This window comes from Theropithecus gelada, chromosome 15 (assembly GCF_003255815.1).
Source record: "Theropithecus gelada isolate Dixy chromosome 15, Tgel_1.0, whole genome shotgun sequence".
NCBI lineage: Eukaryota > Metazoa > Chordata > Mammalia > Primates > Cercopithecidae > Theropithecus > Theropithecus gelada.
This window is the reverse complement of record NC_037683.1, coordinates 48,473,763-48,487,674: the sequence shown is the minus strand read 5'-3', so window position 1 is coordinate 48,487,674 and position 13,912 is coordinate 48,473,763. Positions and strand designations below refer to the sequence as shown.

The 13,912-nt window shown below is 52.8% G+C and overlaps 1 protein-coding gene across 3 annotated transcripts; it reads right to left on the bottom strand.

Moving 5' to 3' along the window:
- Nucleotides 1–660: 660 nt before the first annotated feature.
- On the bottom strand, nt 661–12,789 carry NOL6 (nucleolar protein 6). 3 transcript variants are annotated; one of them, XM_025359822.1, is made up of 26 exons: nt 12,622–12,789; nt 11,038–11,244; nt 10,836–10,952; nt 9,170–9,349; nt 8,657–8,825; nt 8,373–8,507; nt 8,123–8,286; nt 7,914–8,034; nt 7,673–7,731; nt 7,486–7,587; nt 7,195–7,310; nt 6,856–7,033; nt 6,559–6,681; nt 6,279–6,427; nt 6,077–6,152; nt 5,745–5,885; nt 5,484–5,601; nt 5,244–5,398; nt 4,906–5,069; nt 4,365–4,517; nt 4,036–4,133; nt 3,193–3,317; nt 2,986–3,075; nt 2,399–2,593; nt 2,184–2,285; nt 661–1,964 (listed from the first exon to the last, which is right to left on the bottom strand). In XM_025359822.1, exons 1-26 carry the CDS (start codon nt 12,676–12,678, stop codon nt 1,815–1,817), a joined length of 3,444 nt encoding a protein of 1,147 aa, XP_025215607.1. In that variant the 5' UTR covers nt 12,679–12,789; the 3' UTR covers nt 661–1,814. The 3 variants fall into 3 exon arrangements, with proteins under 3 accessions (XP_025215607.1, XP_025215608.1, XP_025215609.1); XM_025359823.1 differs by lacking the exon at nt 9,170–9,349 and having other exon boundaries at nt 7,195–7,334; nt 12,622–12,753; XM_025359824.1 differs by lacking the exons at nt 2,184–2,285; nt 2,399–2,593; nt 2,986–3,075; ... (5 more) ...; nt 5,484–5,601; nt 5,745–5,885.
- Between the last annotated feature and the right edge of the window lie 1,123 nt (nt 12,790–13,912).

The following is a 13,912-nucleotide window of genomic DNA, read 5'->3' as shown; positions in this document are numbered from 1 at the left end:
GGAGAGATGTGGACTCCAGCTCACATGGCCAGCCAATTTATTCCCTCCCTATTCTAATTTCAACCCTGGGCTGAGCTGCTCCATGGCAGTGACAGTAGAGGCAAGCAGTGATTCACAAAGACCAACAGTTGAGACAGAATTGGAGGCCAGAGTTCCCACACGCAGCTTCTCATCTTGAGGATGGAGCTTTCTAGCCAGGCATCAAAGTTCCTCCACAACGGACCCCTGCACTGAGCCTGTGCTCTCACTCAGAAAATGAAGGTAAATAAAAGTACCTACTCCCTACAGCTCGTATGACTGTATGACCAAGTTTCCGCACATAAGATACGGACACCACCACCTAAACCCGCCTGGCACCTATTAGGCACTCAATAAATGTCAACTCTATAATCTCTTAGGCTTTCTCTTTCACTGTCACCACCCACTTGTTCCAGGCAGAGTTCACAAATGGATTCCCTTTACTTTGCAATCTTCCAGTGGGCTTCTCTGCCCTCCATCTGCCTGTGCTGGATGGTCACTGAGCAAAGCACTGTAATAGGTGCTAGGAAGGACACGAAAAAATCTATGTTCAAACATATTCCTTGCCCTCAATGAGTTTACATCCAGGAAACCAGGTTAAAATTATGTGAAAGGGGCAGACAGGCCAGGAATTCAGGGAAATTAAGCAATTTAACTTTTTATTTAAAAGAGATGGGGTCTCGCTGTTGCCCAGACTGGTCTAGAACTCCTGAGCTCAAGTGATTCTCCCGACTCCCTAAGTGTTGGGATTACAAACTGAGCCACCATGCCCAGCTGCAATTTAATTTTAAATCGGCGTTCAAAACAATAGAATTTATGCCACTGTGTGTGCCTGCCAAGTGAACTGAACAGACAGTAACTGCTCTAACAGTTCAGGAAAGATCACCTCAGGCTGGGGGCGAGGGATGGGCTTAAGGAGGGGCACTATTTGAGCTGAGTCTAGAAAAATAGCCAGAATTACAGGAAGTGGAGAGGCCGCCAGAAAGGGGGTGTAGACTAGACTGAAAGGAGGCAGCATTCTCTTCCTTGGACCCTGGTAGCTCCTAGGGAGCAAGACTTGAGTCTCCCCCATCTCTGCAACCCCACTGCAGGTAGGTAGTAGTGGTAGTTTGTGACATGAACGGACAAACAGCCAGGGCAGATGCAGCCAGCGGGTAGCACCCAGTGCTTTTTGCACCTCTCCAAGATTGGGGGACTACTAGTCCCCCGACCCCTTGACCTACCCAACCCTTTCTTGTCCTCAGTTCTTTTCCACTGTCTCCACCCTGGGAAGTGGCATCAACACAGGAGGGCACTGTGCTCCTTCAATGTGGTCTATTCATACACATATAGCCCCTTTCCACTGCTCAGCATTGGTGATGTGACTCTTTGAAGGGCATGCTAAGTCTAGGCACAGGTCCTGGCAGTAGGAAGGAGACAGAGCCTCTCCCAGGCACATATCCCCTTCTCTGTTTCTGGAAGAAGACTAAGAAAGGAGTGGGAAATTGGGGGAAGGTCCAGGCCCAGGGCTAATAGCTGGATGGATCTCCTGGGTTCAGTTCCTTCTCTGAGCCGACTCCCACTCCTCTTCTGGGATGGTCAGGACCAGGAGACTACACGGGCCACCATGCCCCTGCCCCAAAGCTGGAGCATCAGAAAGTTGGGGCTGGGCTTTGTTGGAGATGATTCAGCGTGTTCAGCCAGCAGGCCCTCCATGGCGAATTCATGTCCAAGGAGGGTGGAGGTCATCCCACTGACATCATGCTCTAGAGGTCGAATGTCCTGCTGTCCACCTACAGCTTGCTCCAGGGCTGGGATCACACAGTCCACCTCTCACTTCGGGCCTCCACAGTCTGCACCAGGCCTTCACCCAGCACAGCAAAGTCCTCCAGGATTGCTTCTACATTGGGCACCATTACCAGCTCCCCACCTCGAGACATCACCATGCGCCCCTTTGTGCTGGAGGCCTGGGGAAATCAGAGAAGAGATGCGGATTGGCGGTCACAACGGCACACCCCGAGACACCAGGCTGGGTGCAGAGTGGGGGTGGTGGGGATAGAAACACAAGCCCATGCACTCCACACCTGACACAGGTTTGTCCATAGAACAGACTACACACAGACATGCATACCCACACAGAACCACGTGCACACACTCAGGAACACGGCTGTCACCAGCCAGCACACCTTGAAGGGTTGGGGCTGGAAACTGGTGGGCTTCCAGAGGACACCAATCACCTCTCCACCATGCTGGTCATAGAAGAAAAGGGCCAGATCCCCAAAGGCCTCCTAGAAAGGGACAGAACAGAGAAGATTATAGGCAGGCACTTAAGAGTTCCTCCACAGCCTCGGCTTCACCTGGAAGTCCCCTCCCCAGGGTCATTCAGTTGTTTAGGACCAACCCTGAGCTGCATCAGATAGAGCTGAGGAGGATCGTAGCCCAGCACGGGCATCAGGGATGAGGGCCCCGGCTGGCTGAGCAGGCCTCGGCAGAAGGAGGCAGCTGGTGAGTCCACGGCCTGGCGGTGCCGCGGGATATGGCGAGGAGACAGGCGAATCAGCACATCGTAAATGTCCAAGGGTGGCCGGAACACTGTCTAAGGAAGGGGAGGAGGGGTCAGCAGGACCTCCTTGACTGAGGAACTGAACCACAAACCTCTCCATATGCCCACCTTGGTTTCCTCCTCCTTCCCTTTCATCTGACCACCCACTATGGGCCCACCTGCCCATCTGAAGACTGAAACACCAAGACCCACAGAGGAAGCAGCTGTTGCATAGCCTGGCAGGAGGAGCACAGGCTAGAAACAGGAGACCCAGATAGAACCCAGGTTCCCCAGGCTGCCACCCCAGGCACCACAGCAGCTTCAACACCTCCTCTGTTCAGTCTCACCAAACAAGGGGACCTGGCCTCCTGTGAGATCCCCGAACGCTGAACTTCCAAAGACAGAATCCCCAGAGGCCCTGGAGTCACTGCTGGTCAGAAGCTTACCCTGATGTCCCCAGGCCCCCGGGGATCCATGAGCTGCTTCTCTAACATGGGCAGGGCTTCAGCTGCCAGGACCACAAGCTGCTGCAGGATCTGCAGGGTACAGACACATCAGACTGGAACTGACAGTGGGTCTCTCCCAGCTCAGGCTGGGCCTGCTTTTTCCTTGGGAAGAAAACCACGCATTAGGGGGCAGGTATGGGGTTGAACCTGGGCTGAGGGTCCATCCTGTGTCCACACAGAGTGCTTTCGGTCTTGGGGGGTAACAATGACCATGACGGGGAGTTGTGTCCGAGCTGCCAGGAAGCCACTGCGGATCTCCACCTGCTCCTCCACTAGAGACAAGAATGGATCCTGGGTCACCCTGCTCCTCCCTGTAAGACACCCTCTACTGCCCCAGGTCTTCCTACGGTGCCCCTAACAGCTGCTCATCAGAGGTATTTTTCAACACCCCCCACCAACAAGTGGCAAAGGTGACAAAAGGGACATTGCATTTGCCTCAACTGGGTGGGGCATTAATCTCCCAACCTCAGCCCAGAGGCAGAATTTTCCACTGCTTGGCACCCCCAGTCTGGTTTCCGGGCCTGCACAAGCTGAGTCTTGCCCCTGGCCCCCTCCCACTATGGGCTTCCACACACCTGGAGAATTAGGAACCTGACACCCTGCTCTCTGCAGAGACCAGGAGTGCCTCATGTTACAACCAGAAATCACCATTCCCACCCCCACCAAGAGGTCTGAGTATCTATGCTACACTTCCTAGCTCCGTGCCCTAATACTGCTCACCTGGCATTCAGGATTCCCCTTCTATTCTCCTCTTCCTTCCACAGTCCCCCAATGGGTAGCTTGCTTACCACCCTACCATTCTGTCTGTGACAGTTAAGAGCAAATCATGTCATAATGGGCAGGCTGTTCACCTGGACCTCTTCTTCATGTTAGGCTTAGACATCTGGGGCTGGGGAGTCACAGAGAAAACCTAACACTGTCAGGGAAACCCTTGCCTGCAATCCATAAAGGCAGTTCTTCCAGCAGTCTGATCCCTGTTCTGCCACTTACCAGTGAGCTCATTGTTGAGGTTGACAATGAGGGGGTTATTCTTCCAATCAAACGTTGATACCAAGTAAAGGAATCGAAGGAAGCCAACCTGGGGGGAACTAAAGGGCTGGAGTAAGTAAAGAATCCGGGGCCCAGCCACATATCCCCAGGCTTCCCTCAGGCTACGGAGCTCAGACCCCCTGGTGTGGACTGGGGGGTGCAGGGCATCTTAGAACCCCTTCCGCCACTTGCTCAACAACCCATTCCCATGTAAACTTAGGGTGCAGCATGAAGGATGATAGCTGGCCCCAAGGGAACTTCTCAGCTAGGGAAAAAGTGGAGGGAATCACCTGGGAGGGGTGAAGGGCTCAGGGTGCAGGAAAAGGGCAGCGGCCACCAGATCCAGGCTCTCATCAGTGAAATCCTCACCAAGAAGCTGGGCACGCACCCACCGCTTGGCCAGCCGTGCCACACCAGAGAAGGCTGGGTGCTGCTGCTGCAGTCTGGGTAGAGGAGGGGAGTGTCAGCGAGACTCAGGCGCCCAGGGCCCCACCCCGCCACCGCCACTGTTCATCCAGCCCTACCCAAGGCCAGCCTCAGTGATAATAGGTTACATGTGTAATCTCATGTTCTCTTAACAAACGCTCCAAGAAGTTGATCCTAGTGTTATTTCCATTTTAAAGATGAGGAACATAGGGACCAAAGAGGAAAACCTGACCATAGGGTCACAGTCAGTAAGTGGCAGAGCCAGGATTCCAGAACCTGCCGGACTCCAGAACTCATACCCCTAACTATGATACCATCTGGCCCCCAGAGAGACAGGTGGCTAGGCGAGGAGAATGGGGGCAGGAGGGGCCTACAGACAGGAAGAAGCTGTGTCAGTGGCCTTACCCGTGCAGGGCACTAGTGAGCAGTGGCAACTGCCTTGTGTCTCTCTCAAGGCGGAGGGAGGCAGGTGTGTCCCTCAGTGAGATCATCCCCTCTGGGCTCTGCACCTCCTTCAGGATCTGGGGCTCCCGCTGATAGGCTATGCGAATCCGAAACACAAATCCATCCTGTTGGAAGAAGGTACGGAAAGAGAAGGACGTGTCAGCCCAGGACCCCGGGAGTACTCTGTAGCCTGCAGCCCTATTCCCCAGCGTGGTACCCACAGGGGTGTCTTCTTCCATGCCCTGACATCCCTGGTGCCCCCCCACCACCGGGGACATATCTGCTTGCACCAGCCTAACCTTGAGGACATCCGTGTGTGTGGCAGTGGCACGGCACTGCAGACCATGCTGTTGTGTCAACAGCTCTGCCAGGCGCAGCTGGAAGGCAGCTCGGACCCGCTGCACGGCCTCAGCGTCCTGTGGCCACTGGCCACTGCCCTCCAGGTGACAGACCACTGATGGAGAAGAGGAGTCAGAGGTCTCATACTGTGGCCTGGAGCTGGAACTATCCCTCCTACTCCCTACCAAGGGCCCTCTTACCAGTCATGGGCTCTACATATGCCGGACAGGGCTTATCGAGCCGGGGCAGCAGTGAGGACCGCTCCTGCAGAGGCTCATAGAAGGAGGAGGCTGGTCGGACTGGAGTTGGTGGGAACACCTGTGGAAGAAGGGGGGCTGAGGAAGGGGCCTGGGACTGGGAGGGAGTGCCCAGAGTCAGGAGTTAGAAGCAGGGAGTACTGGGTGACTGGAGCAGAGGTGGGGTTACTAAGCAGAAACGTCACCTGCACCGTTGCACCTCACCTCTGTGTAGCGCAGCACTGGGTGAGCTCCCTGAACAGCAGACACGGTCAGTGGGAGACCCTCTAGCCCCCACAGTAGGCGACTGAGGTCGTCGTAGCAACATATCGCCACTGCCAGGGCCTCCTCGCCTGTGCTGGAGGTCTGAGAGGGAGAAGACGGTCAGGAGGTTGGACCCTACAGAAGGCCAGCTTCACCTGGATTCTGCCCCAGCTCAGGCTGCAGCAGAGCCAGCACCGCCGCCTGCTGGACACGCCAGGAAGTGCAAGCTGGCTGAGGCGGAAAGAACTCTCCACAGACTCTACAATCACTAGCCTTGACCCCAAGACCCTTACCTGTTTCAGGCCTTGGATAAGTGCATCCAGGGGGCCCCCCACATAGTGGACACAGGTTTCTGGGATGTCAGTATGGCTGAAAAAGAGGCACAGACACAGTGAGAAAATTTGGGGCTATGTTCTTGCTCAACTGCCTGGGCCAGACCCCTGAAAAGGCTCCCCAGCCCATACTGCCTCCTGGAATCCAGATGCCAACACTCACAGTGCCAAGAGGTGGGTGACCACCTGGTGGGGAATAAGGCGCTTCTGAGACATAGAGGCTGCCTCCCAGACCACAGCTTCCCGAATGGCTCCATCCTGGAAACGCCGAAGCTCCGAGCGGAATCCCCAGAACTGGCGGAATTTAGCAGCCTGAGGAGGCAAGGGTGGTAGTAGGGCTGGGGAAGGAAGGGCTCTGCGGACCCTCCCTGACAAGCTTTGGTCCAGGTGCCATGGGGAAGAGCCGCCCCACTCCTTCCAGTGTACATGCCGGGGTCCCTCACCTCAGGCTGGTCTGCCTCTGGACCCAGCTCAAGGACACTGGTCAGTCCCTCAGGCCGAAGGAGGAGTCCCAGGGTCAGGGACCCAGAGTCTTTGTGCTTTGGTGGATCTTGGCTGATGCCCCACTGCAAGATTTCAAAAGGCTGAGCTCAGTCCTCCCTTCCTCCAGCCTGGCCTAGAAACCTACTTTCTAGCTAGGTAGAAACACCTTGCTAGAGGAATGGCATGTCCTTTGTGTCTCTTGGGACCCTGGATCCAGCCCAACTCAGACCCAAACTCCCCAACCTACACCACCTCACCTCTGGGACTGGAGGTCGAGAGTGAGCCAGGAGCTTCAGCCGAGTCCCCAGGCCCTGCTCCAGGAGGGTGGTCAGGGGGCCCAAAGCAGCTGAGACATAGTCCCCCCCATTGTCCTGCAGCTCTGGCCAGAGCTTCAGTCGGTGGCACGCTGCCTGCAGGCGACTCAGTGGATGGAGACTGGAGGGGTACAGAGGGCCAAAGAGGAGTAATCAGGTTGCTGGTCCCTAGTACCACCTCCTCCCTGAATGATCTGAGCACCTGTCTGAAGACATTTGCCCCACCTCTGTAGCCCCAAAGAGACAGGACCCGCCAACATACCCTGTCACCCCTAAACTCACTGCAGGACGTGGTCGAAAGCCCGGATCATGGGTTTGGGAGTCATCAACAGCAGCTGGAACCCATCGTCAGCTCTGCTGTCCAGCAACGTCATAGACAGCCGTGCCTCATACTGTACCTGGAGCCACAGAAGGGACCATCCCTGTGCCCTTCATTGATCCAAGGGCTTAGACCAGGAGACATGCCCTAAACTTAGCTCTTTGAAGAGGAGTTTCTGGGGTTCTGGTACTCACAAAAGGGACAGAGTCTGGGCTGGGACATCAGGGGAACACAGACTGGGGGCCCATTGGTACCTGGTGGTAAGTAGAGGCAGTGACATCAGCACAGAGGTTGAGACGGCCTGAGAAGTCCAGGAAGACAACAGAGAAGGCCTGGTGGAAGTCAGCCAGGGCCGGCTTGGGGGGTGTAGAGAGAAGCAGGTCAGGATTGGCACCTCACTTGCAGGCCTCCTGGCACAGACCTGGCCCTTCTCCAACTTACCAAAGACGGATCTGAGCTGAGACATAAACTGATCCCGTTGACTGTCAGGTCCGTAGTGGCTGAAGTGAACCACAAGTGTATTAGAAGGTATCCCCTTCTGGGGACCCAGTCCTAATGACACCCTCCCTCAGCTGATTCAGTTTGCTCATCTGTCTGATGGCAAAAAACCAAAAGACCCCTGCTAAGATGAGGATTCCCAAAAGGAGCAGAACCCCGGCCTTTCCCCACCTAGTTGCCTCACCCAGAAACTGCAAGACGCTTCTCAGGACCTGGTAGCCACTCATGGTGGTATGGATCTTGTGTGTAGACACAAGGAAGACAACCAGCATGGAGACAAGGAACCCAGTAAACCCACCCTGGCCCTGAAAGAAACAGAGGGAGAGGCCTGAAGTCAGAGCCTACCCATCACACAGGCACTCAGGTAGGGAGGCTGGGCTACCCCCAACTCACCTTGTCCAGCTCCCGCTGCCGCAGCCAGACCTTCAGAAGTGCCACGCCATCCTTCAGGCCCTGGGCTGAACCCAGCATGGTTGACAGGAGCTGCAAATGGGACTCGAGAGCTGTATCCTGAAGGACCCATGTATTGTAGTGGGGGGTAGGGGGCTCTGGGCTACCTGTGGGATGAAAAGGGAAGCCATGAGAGGAAAAGTCCCCCACATCTCTTCCCTCCAGCTCCACCTCAACACCAGGGCCTGCTCACCATCCCCTGCAGGACTCTGCCCTCGGTACCAGGCAGAGCGCACATTGTTCTTGGTTGGCAGCAAGCGGCACGGGCGGAAGAAATCAGGCGGAGGGCACGGATGCAGACGTACAGTAACCAGGCGCTCATCCTTCCCTGGCAGAGACAGCAGGTGCTGAGACTCTGCAGGAGCCCTTGGAGTCAGAAGGCTCCCCATCCTGTCCCCCCATACTTGAGGCCTCTGTGCCCCCTCCTCCAGATTTACCACCCCATGCTATGCCCTCAGCCCAATGTATGCCTCTCACCACGCGGCCGCAGCAACAGTGAGGGTTTCAGGTGGCAGCCATTTGTGTAGGAGAAGCAAACACTGCCAAAGAGGGGGTCCTGGGCCAGGTGGTGAGCCAAGTGGGCCAGGTAGAGGGCACGCTTGCGGAAGTAGCGCTGGTTCAGCCCGTCCTTGTCCTGTAGGATTTCCTGGAGGGGCCAGGGGAGAAGAGAAGGCCAGGCATATAAGTGCTTGTGGAGCTGTAGGCCAAGGTGAAGCCAAGGTGAGAGTACCAGGGCTCCTCTGCTGACAGAAGTGCCTGAGCCACAGTTAGTAACACTATGCCCAGTTCTCATATCAGGAGGGCAAAGTTCCCAAAGGACAGCAACTGGCCCAAGGAATCTAAGCTGCCTTCAGGATGCTTGCAATGGTCTGCTCTTCTGATTTAGAATTCAGGCTTCAATCCCCTGGCAAGCAGCAGATAAGAAAGAGGGATCCAGGATTTGTAGGTAGTCAGGTGGTGGGCCTCCATTCCCTAAACCCTGGACCTTACCCTGGGCATGGTCAGTGCCACATCCACATTGATGTCTGGACGGATGCAGGTGCCCAGAAGGTAGCTGCCCACAACAGTAACCTGGGCTGGGGGCAGGAAGCGGAAACAGCCCTTCACGGCATAGGGCACTTGGTGGAGGGGCACTCGAACCCCAGCTGGGAGCCATGCCTGGTCAGTGAGCTGTGGGGGCAGAGACAGGGACACATACTGATTCAACTGCCTTCCTCACATGTACCCTGTATGTCTAGAAGACATCTTAACACATCGGTATGTTTGAAACCAAACTGCCAATCTTCCCATAACTATGTCTTCCTTGCTAAGACAACTCTATATGAGTTTCTCAAGCCAAAACCACTTAAATCACCTTAACTTATCTCTGTTAAGAATACCCATTTTACTACCAAAATGTATTCAGAAATGGATCACTTCTCTAAATAGAAAATTTTTTAAAACAGAGAGAGAAAAAAATTAAAAAAAAAAAAGGATCACTACTTTCCTCCCTAGTTTGAGGAGCCATCATTTCTTAGTGCCTAGATTAGTTCCTAACTGGTCTCCCTAATCTCATCGTTGTCCATCTCCATTCTACTTTTGACACAACAGCTGGAGTAAATTTTTCTAAAACTAAACTTTTAAGGCTGGAAAAGTGAACTTTTTAGGCCAGGTGGGGTGGCTCACACCTATAATCCCAGCACTTTGGGAGGCTGAGGTGAGCAGATTACCTGAGGTTAGGAGTTCAAGATCAGCCTGGCCAACACGGTGAAACCCCATCTCTACTGAAAATACAAAAAAAAAATTAGCTGGGTGTGGTAATCCCAGCTACTCAGGAGGCTGAGGCAGAAGAATCGCTTAAACAGGAAAGGCAGAGGCTGCAGTGAACCAAGATCGCACCACTGCACTCCAGCCTGGTGGAAAAGAGCCAGACTTTGTCTCAAAAAAAAAAAAAAAAAAAAGTGAATTTTTAAACATCAGAGGGCATCAGTGTTCTGCAAAATAAAACCCAGCAGTGGCTCCCCATCTCACCCAGAGCAATAGCCAAACTCCTTATTTTGGGACACAATGCCGTGCATGATATGCTACCTTTCCCCATCACCTTTCTGAACTCATCTCCTTCTATCTTCCTCATTCATTCCAAGGAATGTACCTGGAACAATCCTGCCTTTGTGCTTTTGTACTGGCTGTTCCCCCTTCCTGGAATGCTTTCATTCCCTTAGATATCTATATAGCTGACTCACCTACTTCAAGTCTTTACACAAATGTCACTTCAATAAGGCCTACTTTGTGAACACCCCATTTAAATTTGTAAACCACTCCCATCCTCTAATACTCCCAATCCCCTTACATTGCTTGTCCTACTTTTTCCTTTTTCCAGTGTTTACCACATTCTAACATTGCCATAGAGTTGACCTGTATGCTTATCTATTAACTATAACCTCAACATTAGAACATAGGCTATTTACTGATATATCCTAAGAACACAAATACTGCAAGGCATGTAAGTACTTGCTGAATGAATACACAAATGACCACGCTCCCAGCTAAGCTTCCTTGCTGTGAGAATGAGCTCCCTGCACCCCAACCCTTAAAGAGAGTAACAGCAAGGCCCCTGTTTGATACACCCCCACTGGAGGTCTCTTGTGCTTCTCAGTTCCCCAGGCCATTTGCTTACCTCTGTCTCAGGGACTGAGGGCACCCTCACAACCCGCTGGTTGACCTCCCGTAGGAAGGCATCAATCCGATCCTTCTTCTTCTCTGACAGCCTTACTTCCTTTAGTAGCTCCTCTACCTGTAAGAGAGGGTAGAAAACAGTCCATCAGCCTCAGGGTCCCAGGTACACCCCTTGAACAAAAGCCCCAGACACTCAACAGTACCTGTAAACGAAGCAAGCTGGAGTGGAACAAGATCTCAGTCTCCCGAAGGTGATTAAGCTCCTCATTGGTAGGCTCCTTGTACAGTTCTGCCCGGCTGAGCTTCACTGGCTGCAGGAGGCCCTTCGCTGGAGGCTCAGCCAATGTATGCTTCCTGGAGGATGCCTTCTTCCCCTCTTTGCCTGTGCCTTCCAGGGCTGGTTCCATCACCTGTGACCAGTGAGGGAGAAGCCATTGTGAGGTAATAGGTATCTAGCATCTGCTGCCTAAAGTGCCACCATGACAGGTTGTGGGTAAAGGCTTCACCTGCTCTGTCCCTCTTTCGAATAGGAGTCAGATTTTGTAAAACTCAGGAGAATCGTTACTTCAAGGGACATTACTGAGTGCTGAACTGAAAATTCCTTAAGAGCTCTTGTGTCTATCTGACTCCACAAGCATGGAGCTCTGTTTGGAATTGGTAGGGACAGAAGCTGACTGGGCCCAGGTCGGACACGGTGGCTAATGCCTGTAATCCCAGCACTTTGGGAGGCTGAGGTGGGCGGATCAGGTGAAGTCAGGAGTTCGAAACCAGCCTGGCCAACATGGGGAAACCCTGTCGCTATTAAAAATACAAAAATTAGCCGGGTGTGGTGGCACATGCCTGTAATCTCAGCTACTCGGGAGACTGAGGCAGGAGAATCACTTGAATCCAGGAGGCAGAGGCTGAAGTGAGCTGAGATCATGCCACTGCACTCTAGCCTGGGCAACAGAGCAAGACTGTCTCAAAAAAAAAAAAAAAAGCAGCAGCTAACTGGGCCCTGCCCTAAGTAATGCCCAAGCCACTTGTATTTTCAGGAAGTTTCCTCTTCTGCTGATATAGGCCTGGGACTTCTCAAATGTCTTTTCCATTCTCGCTCCAACCAAACTCCTGCCAGGTTCCATCTCCTCAAGGAAGCCCTGACTGCCTCAGTATATACTAAGTACTCACTGATGGAAGGAGCTAGAACAGACTGGACTCCAGAGGATACATTTAGCCAGTCATTAAATCCTCAAAATAATTCTTGAAGACACTTGAAGTCCCACTACTCACTCGAGGTTCCACAACTGGTACACCCACACCATGAGCAGGCTTCAAAGGCAAGCGTGCACTATCCCAAACCTTTTCCCTTACAGCCGTGGGCCCATCCCCTCCACGATCCCTCTCACCCCAGAGAGCCTTACTGGAGCGCTCCGGGAGAGGCACCGTATGCCCTCCGCTAGAGCGGGGAGCACAGAACTGGACACAAGTTCTGTGGAGGGAGGAAGATCCCGCTTATCGTCAAGGACGACCAAGTTAAGGAAACGACCCAAGTGTGGGTCTCTTCAACTTTGAGGTGCAGATTTCCAGAAGGGAGCAGAGGCTCTGCTGGCTTCACTGCTTCTAACCAAATACTGCCAGGTTCCATTTCCCTTAGCAAGCCCTGTCTCAGTGCCACAGGCTGGAAGCATCCTCCAAAATGGGCCGCCGGCATGGCCTTCACCGGCAAGCTGTCAGGCCCCGCCATCTCGGACCCTGCAGGCAAAGGAGCGCACATGGAGCCTCTGTTCCTCCCAGAAGCCTTAACCCACCTCTGTCTCTCCAATCGCTCCGCACAGCTGCTCTCCAGCTGGCGCCGGCCCCATCATTCGGGGTCCAGGACTCTTCCGCACTTCAGATTCTAGCCGGGTCTACACGGCATGGCTTCCCACGTGGGCGGAAATGCCGAACTCCAGGCCCAAATCCAGCCCACCCCAGTTCCTCAGGACTCCACCCACTCCAGAGCTACTGGATTATCCATCGACTACTCGCTTTCCATTGGCCAGTCAGTCTCAAGGACAGCCCTTTAGGGGAGGAGCCAAACGGGTTTCTCTGATTTACGGCCTCTTCGCGCCGCTAGAACGGAAGCCTGACGGTAGCTAGGCGGTTGCTTTGTTTTCCTCACTTCCTTCGCTTGGGTCCAAACGGGAAGGGCCGAGCTAGTTTGGTCGTTTTGGTCGGGTTGTTTGTTTACAACGGTTATTCCTCCCTTTTTCTTTATTTACTACACCTTATCAGTTAACCTTGTTAGTTCTACCTCCAAAACATACCTTGAATTTACTCAGTTTTCTGTGTCTTGACTGCCAGGTTTAGCCCGTAACATCATCTTGTTCCCGGATTATTGTTATGGCTTTTCTCCCGTTTTTACTTGTTACTTAGCTTATGACAATTTCAAATAATTTAGTTAATTTTATTTTGTTTATTTTTGGCGTAGTCTCGCTCTGTCACCCAGGCTGGAGTGCAGTGGCACGATCTCAGTGCCCTGCAGCCTCCGTCTCCCAGGCTCAAGCGATTCTCGTTCCTCAGCCTCCCGAGGAGCTGGGATCACAGGCGGATGCCATCACACCCGGCTAATTTTTGTATTTTTACTAAAGATGGAGTTTCCCCATGTTGCCTAAGCTGGTCTCAAACTCCTGATCTCCAGTGACCCGCCCACTTTGGCCTCCCAAAATGCTGGGATTACAAGCCTGAGCCACCGCGCCCGGCCTGTTTTTAAAATATTAAAAATATAAAACAAATGTTGCAAGACTAATATAATGAATGCCCATATACTCTTCACCGGGATTCACTTAGTGTTATTATTTTGCCTAGTTTTATTTTATCTTTACCTATGTGTTTACATATTACTTTGCAAAACCGTTTGAAAACCAATCACACATCTCCCTAAATACTTTGGTATGTATCTACTAAGATCAAGAACTACCTCTTACATAAGCACAGCCCGATTATAAAATTAAGGAAATTTAATCGTGATTCAATACTGGTATACAAATTCCATCTTTAAATTTTGTCAATTATTCTAGTAATAACCGTTATATATTTCATTTTATTTCCTAATGTAGG

What these genes read in the sequence shown, in the direction of transcription:
- NOL6 (XM_025359822.1), bottom strand. Translation starts at nt 12,678, where the DNA reads ATGATGGGGCCGGCGCCAGCTGGAGAGCAGCTGTGCGGAGCGATTGGA. An exon ending in CCAGCTTGCTTCGTTTACAG is followed by an intron (nt 10,953 to 11,037) that starts GTACTGTTGAGT and finishes CCTCTCTTACAG; the next exon opens with GTAGAGGAGCTACTAAAGGA. An exon ending in GGGGGCCTGGGGACATCAGG is followed by an intron (nt 2,594 to 2,985) that starts GTAAGCTTCTGA and finishes CCCCTTCCTTAG; the next exon opens with ACAGTGTTCCGGCCACCCTT.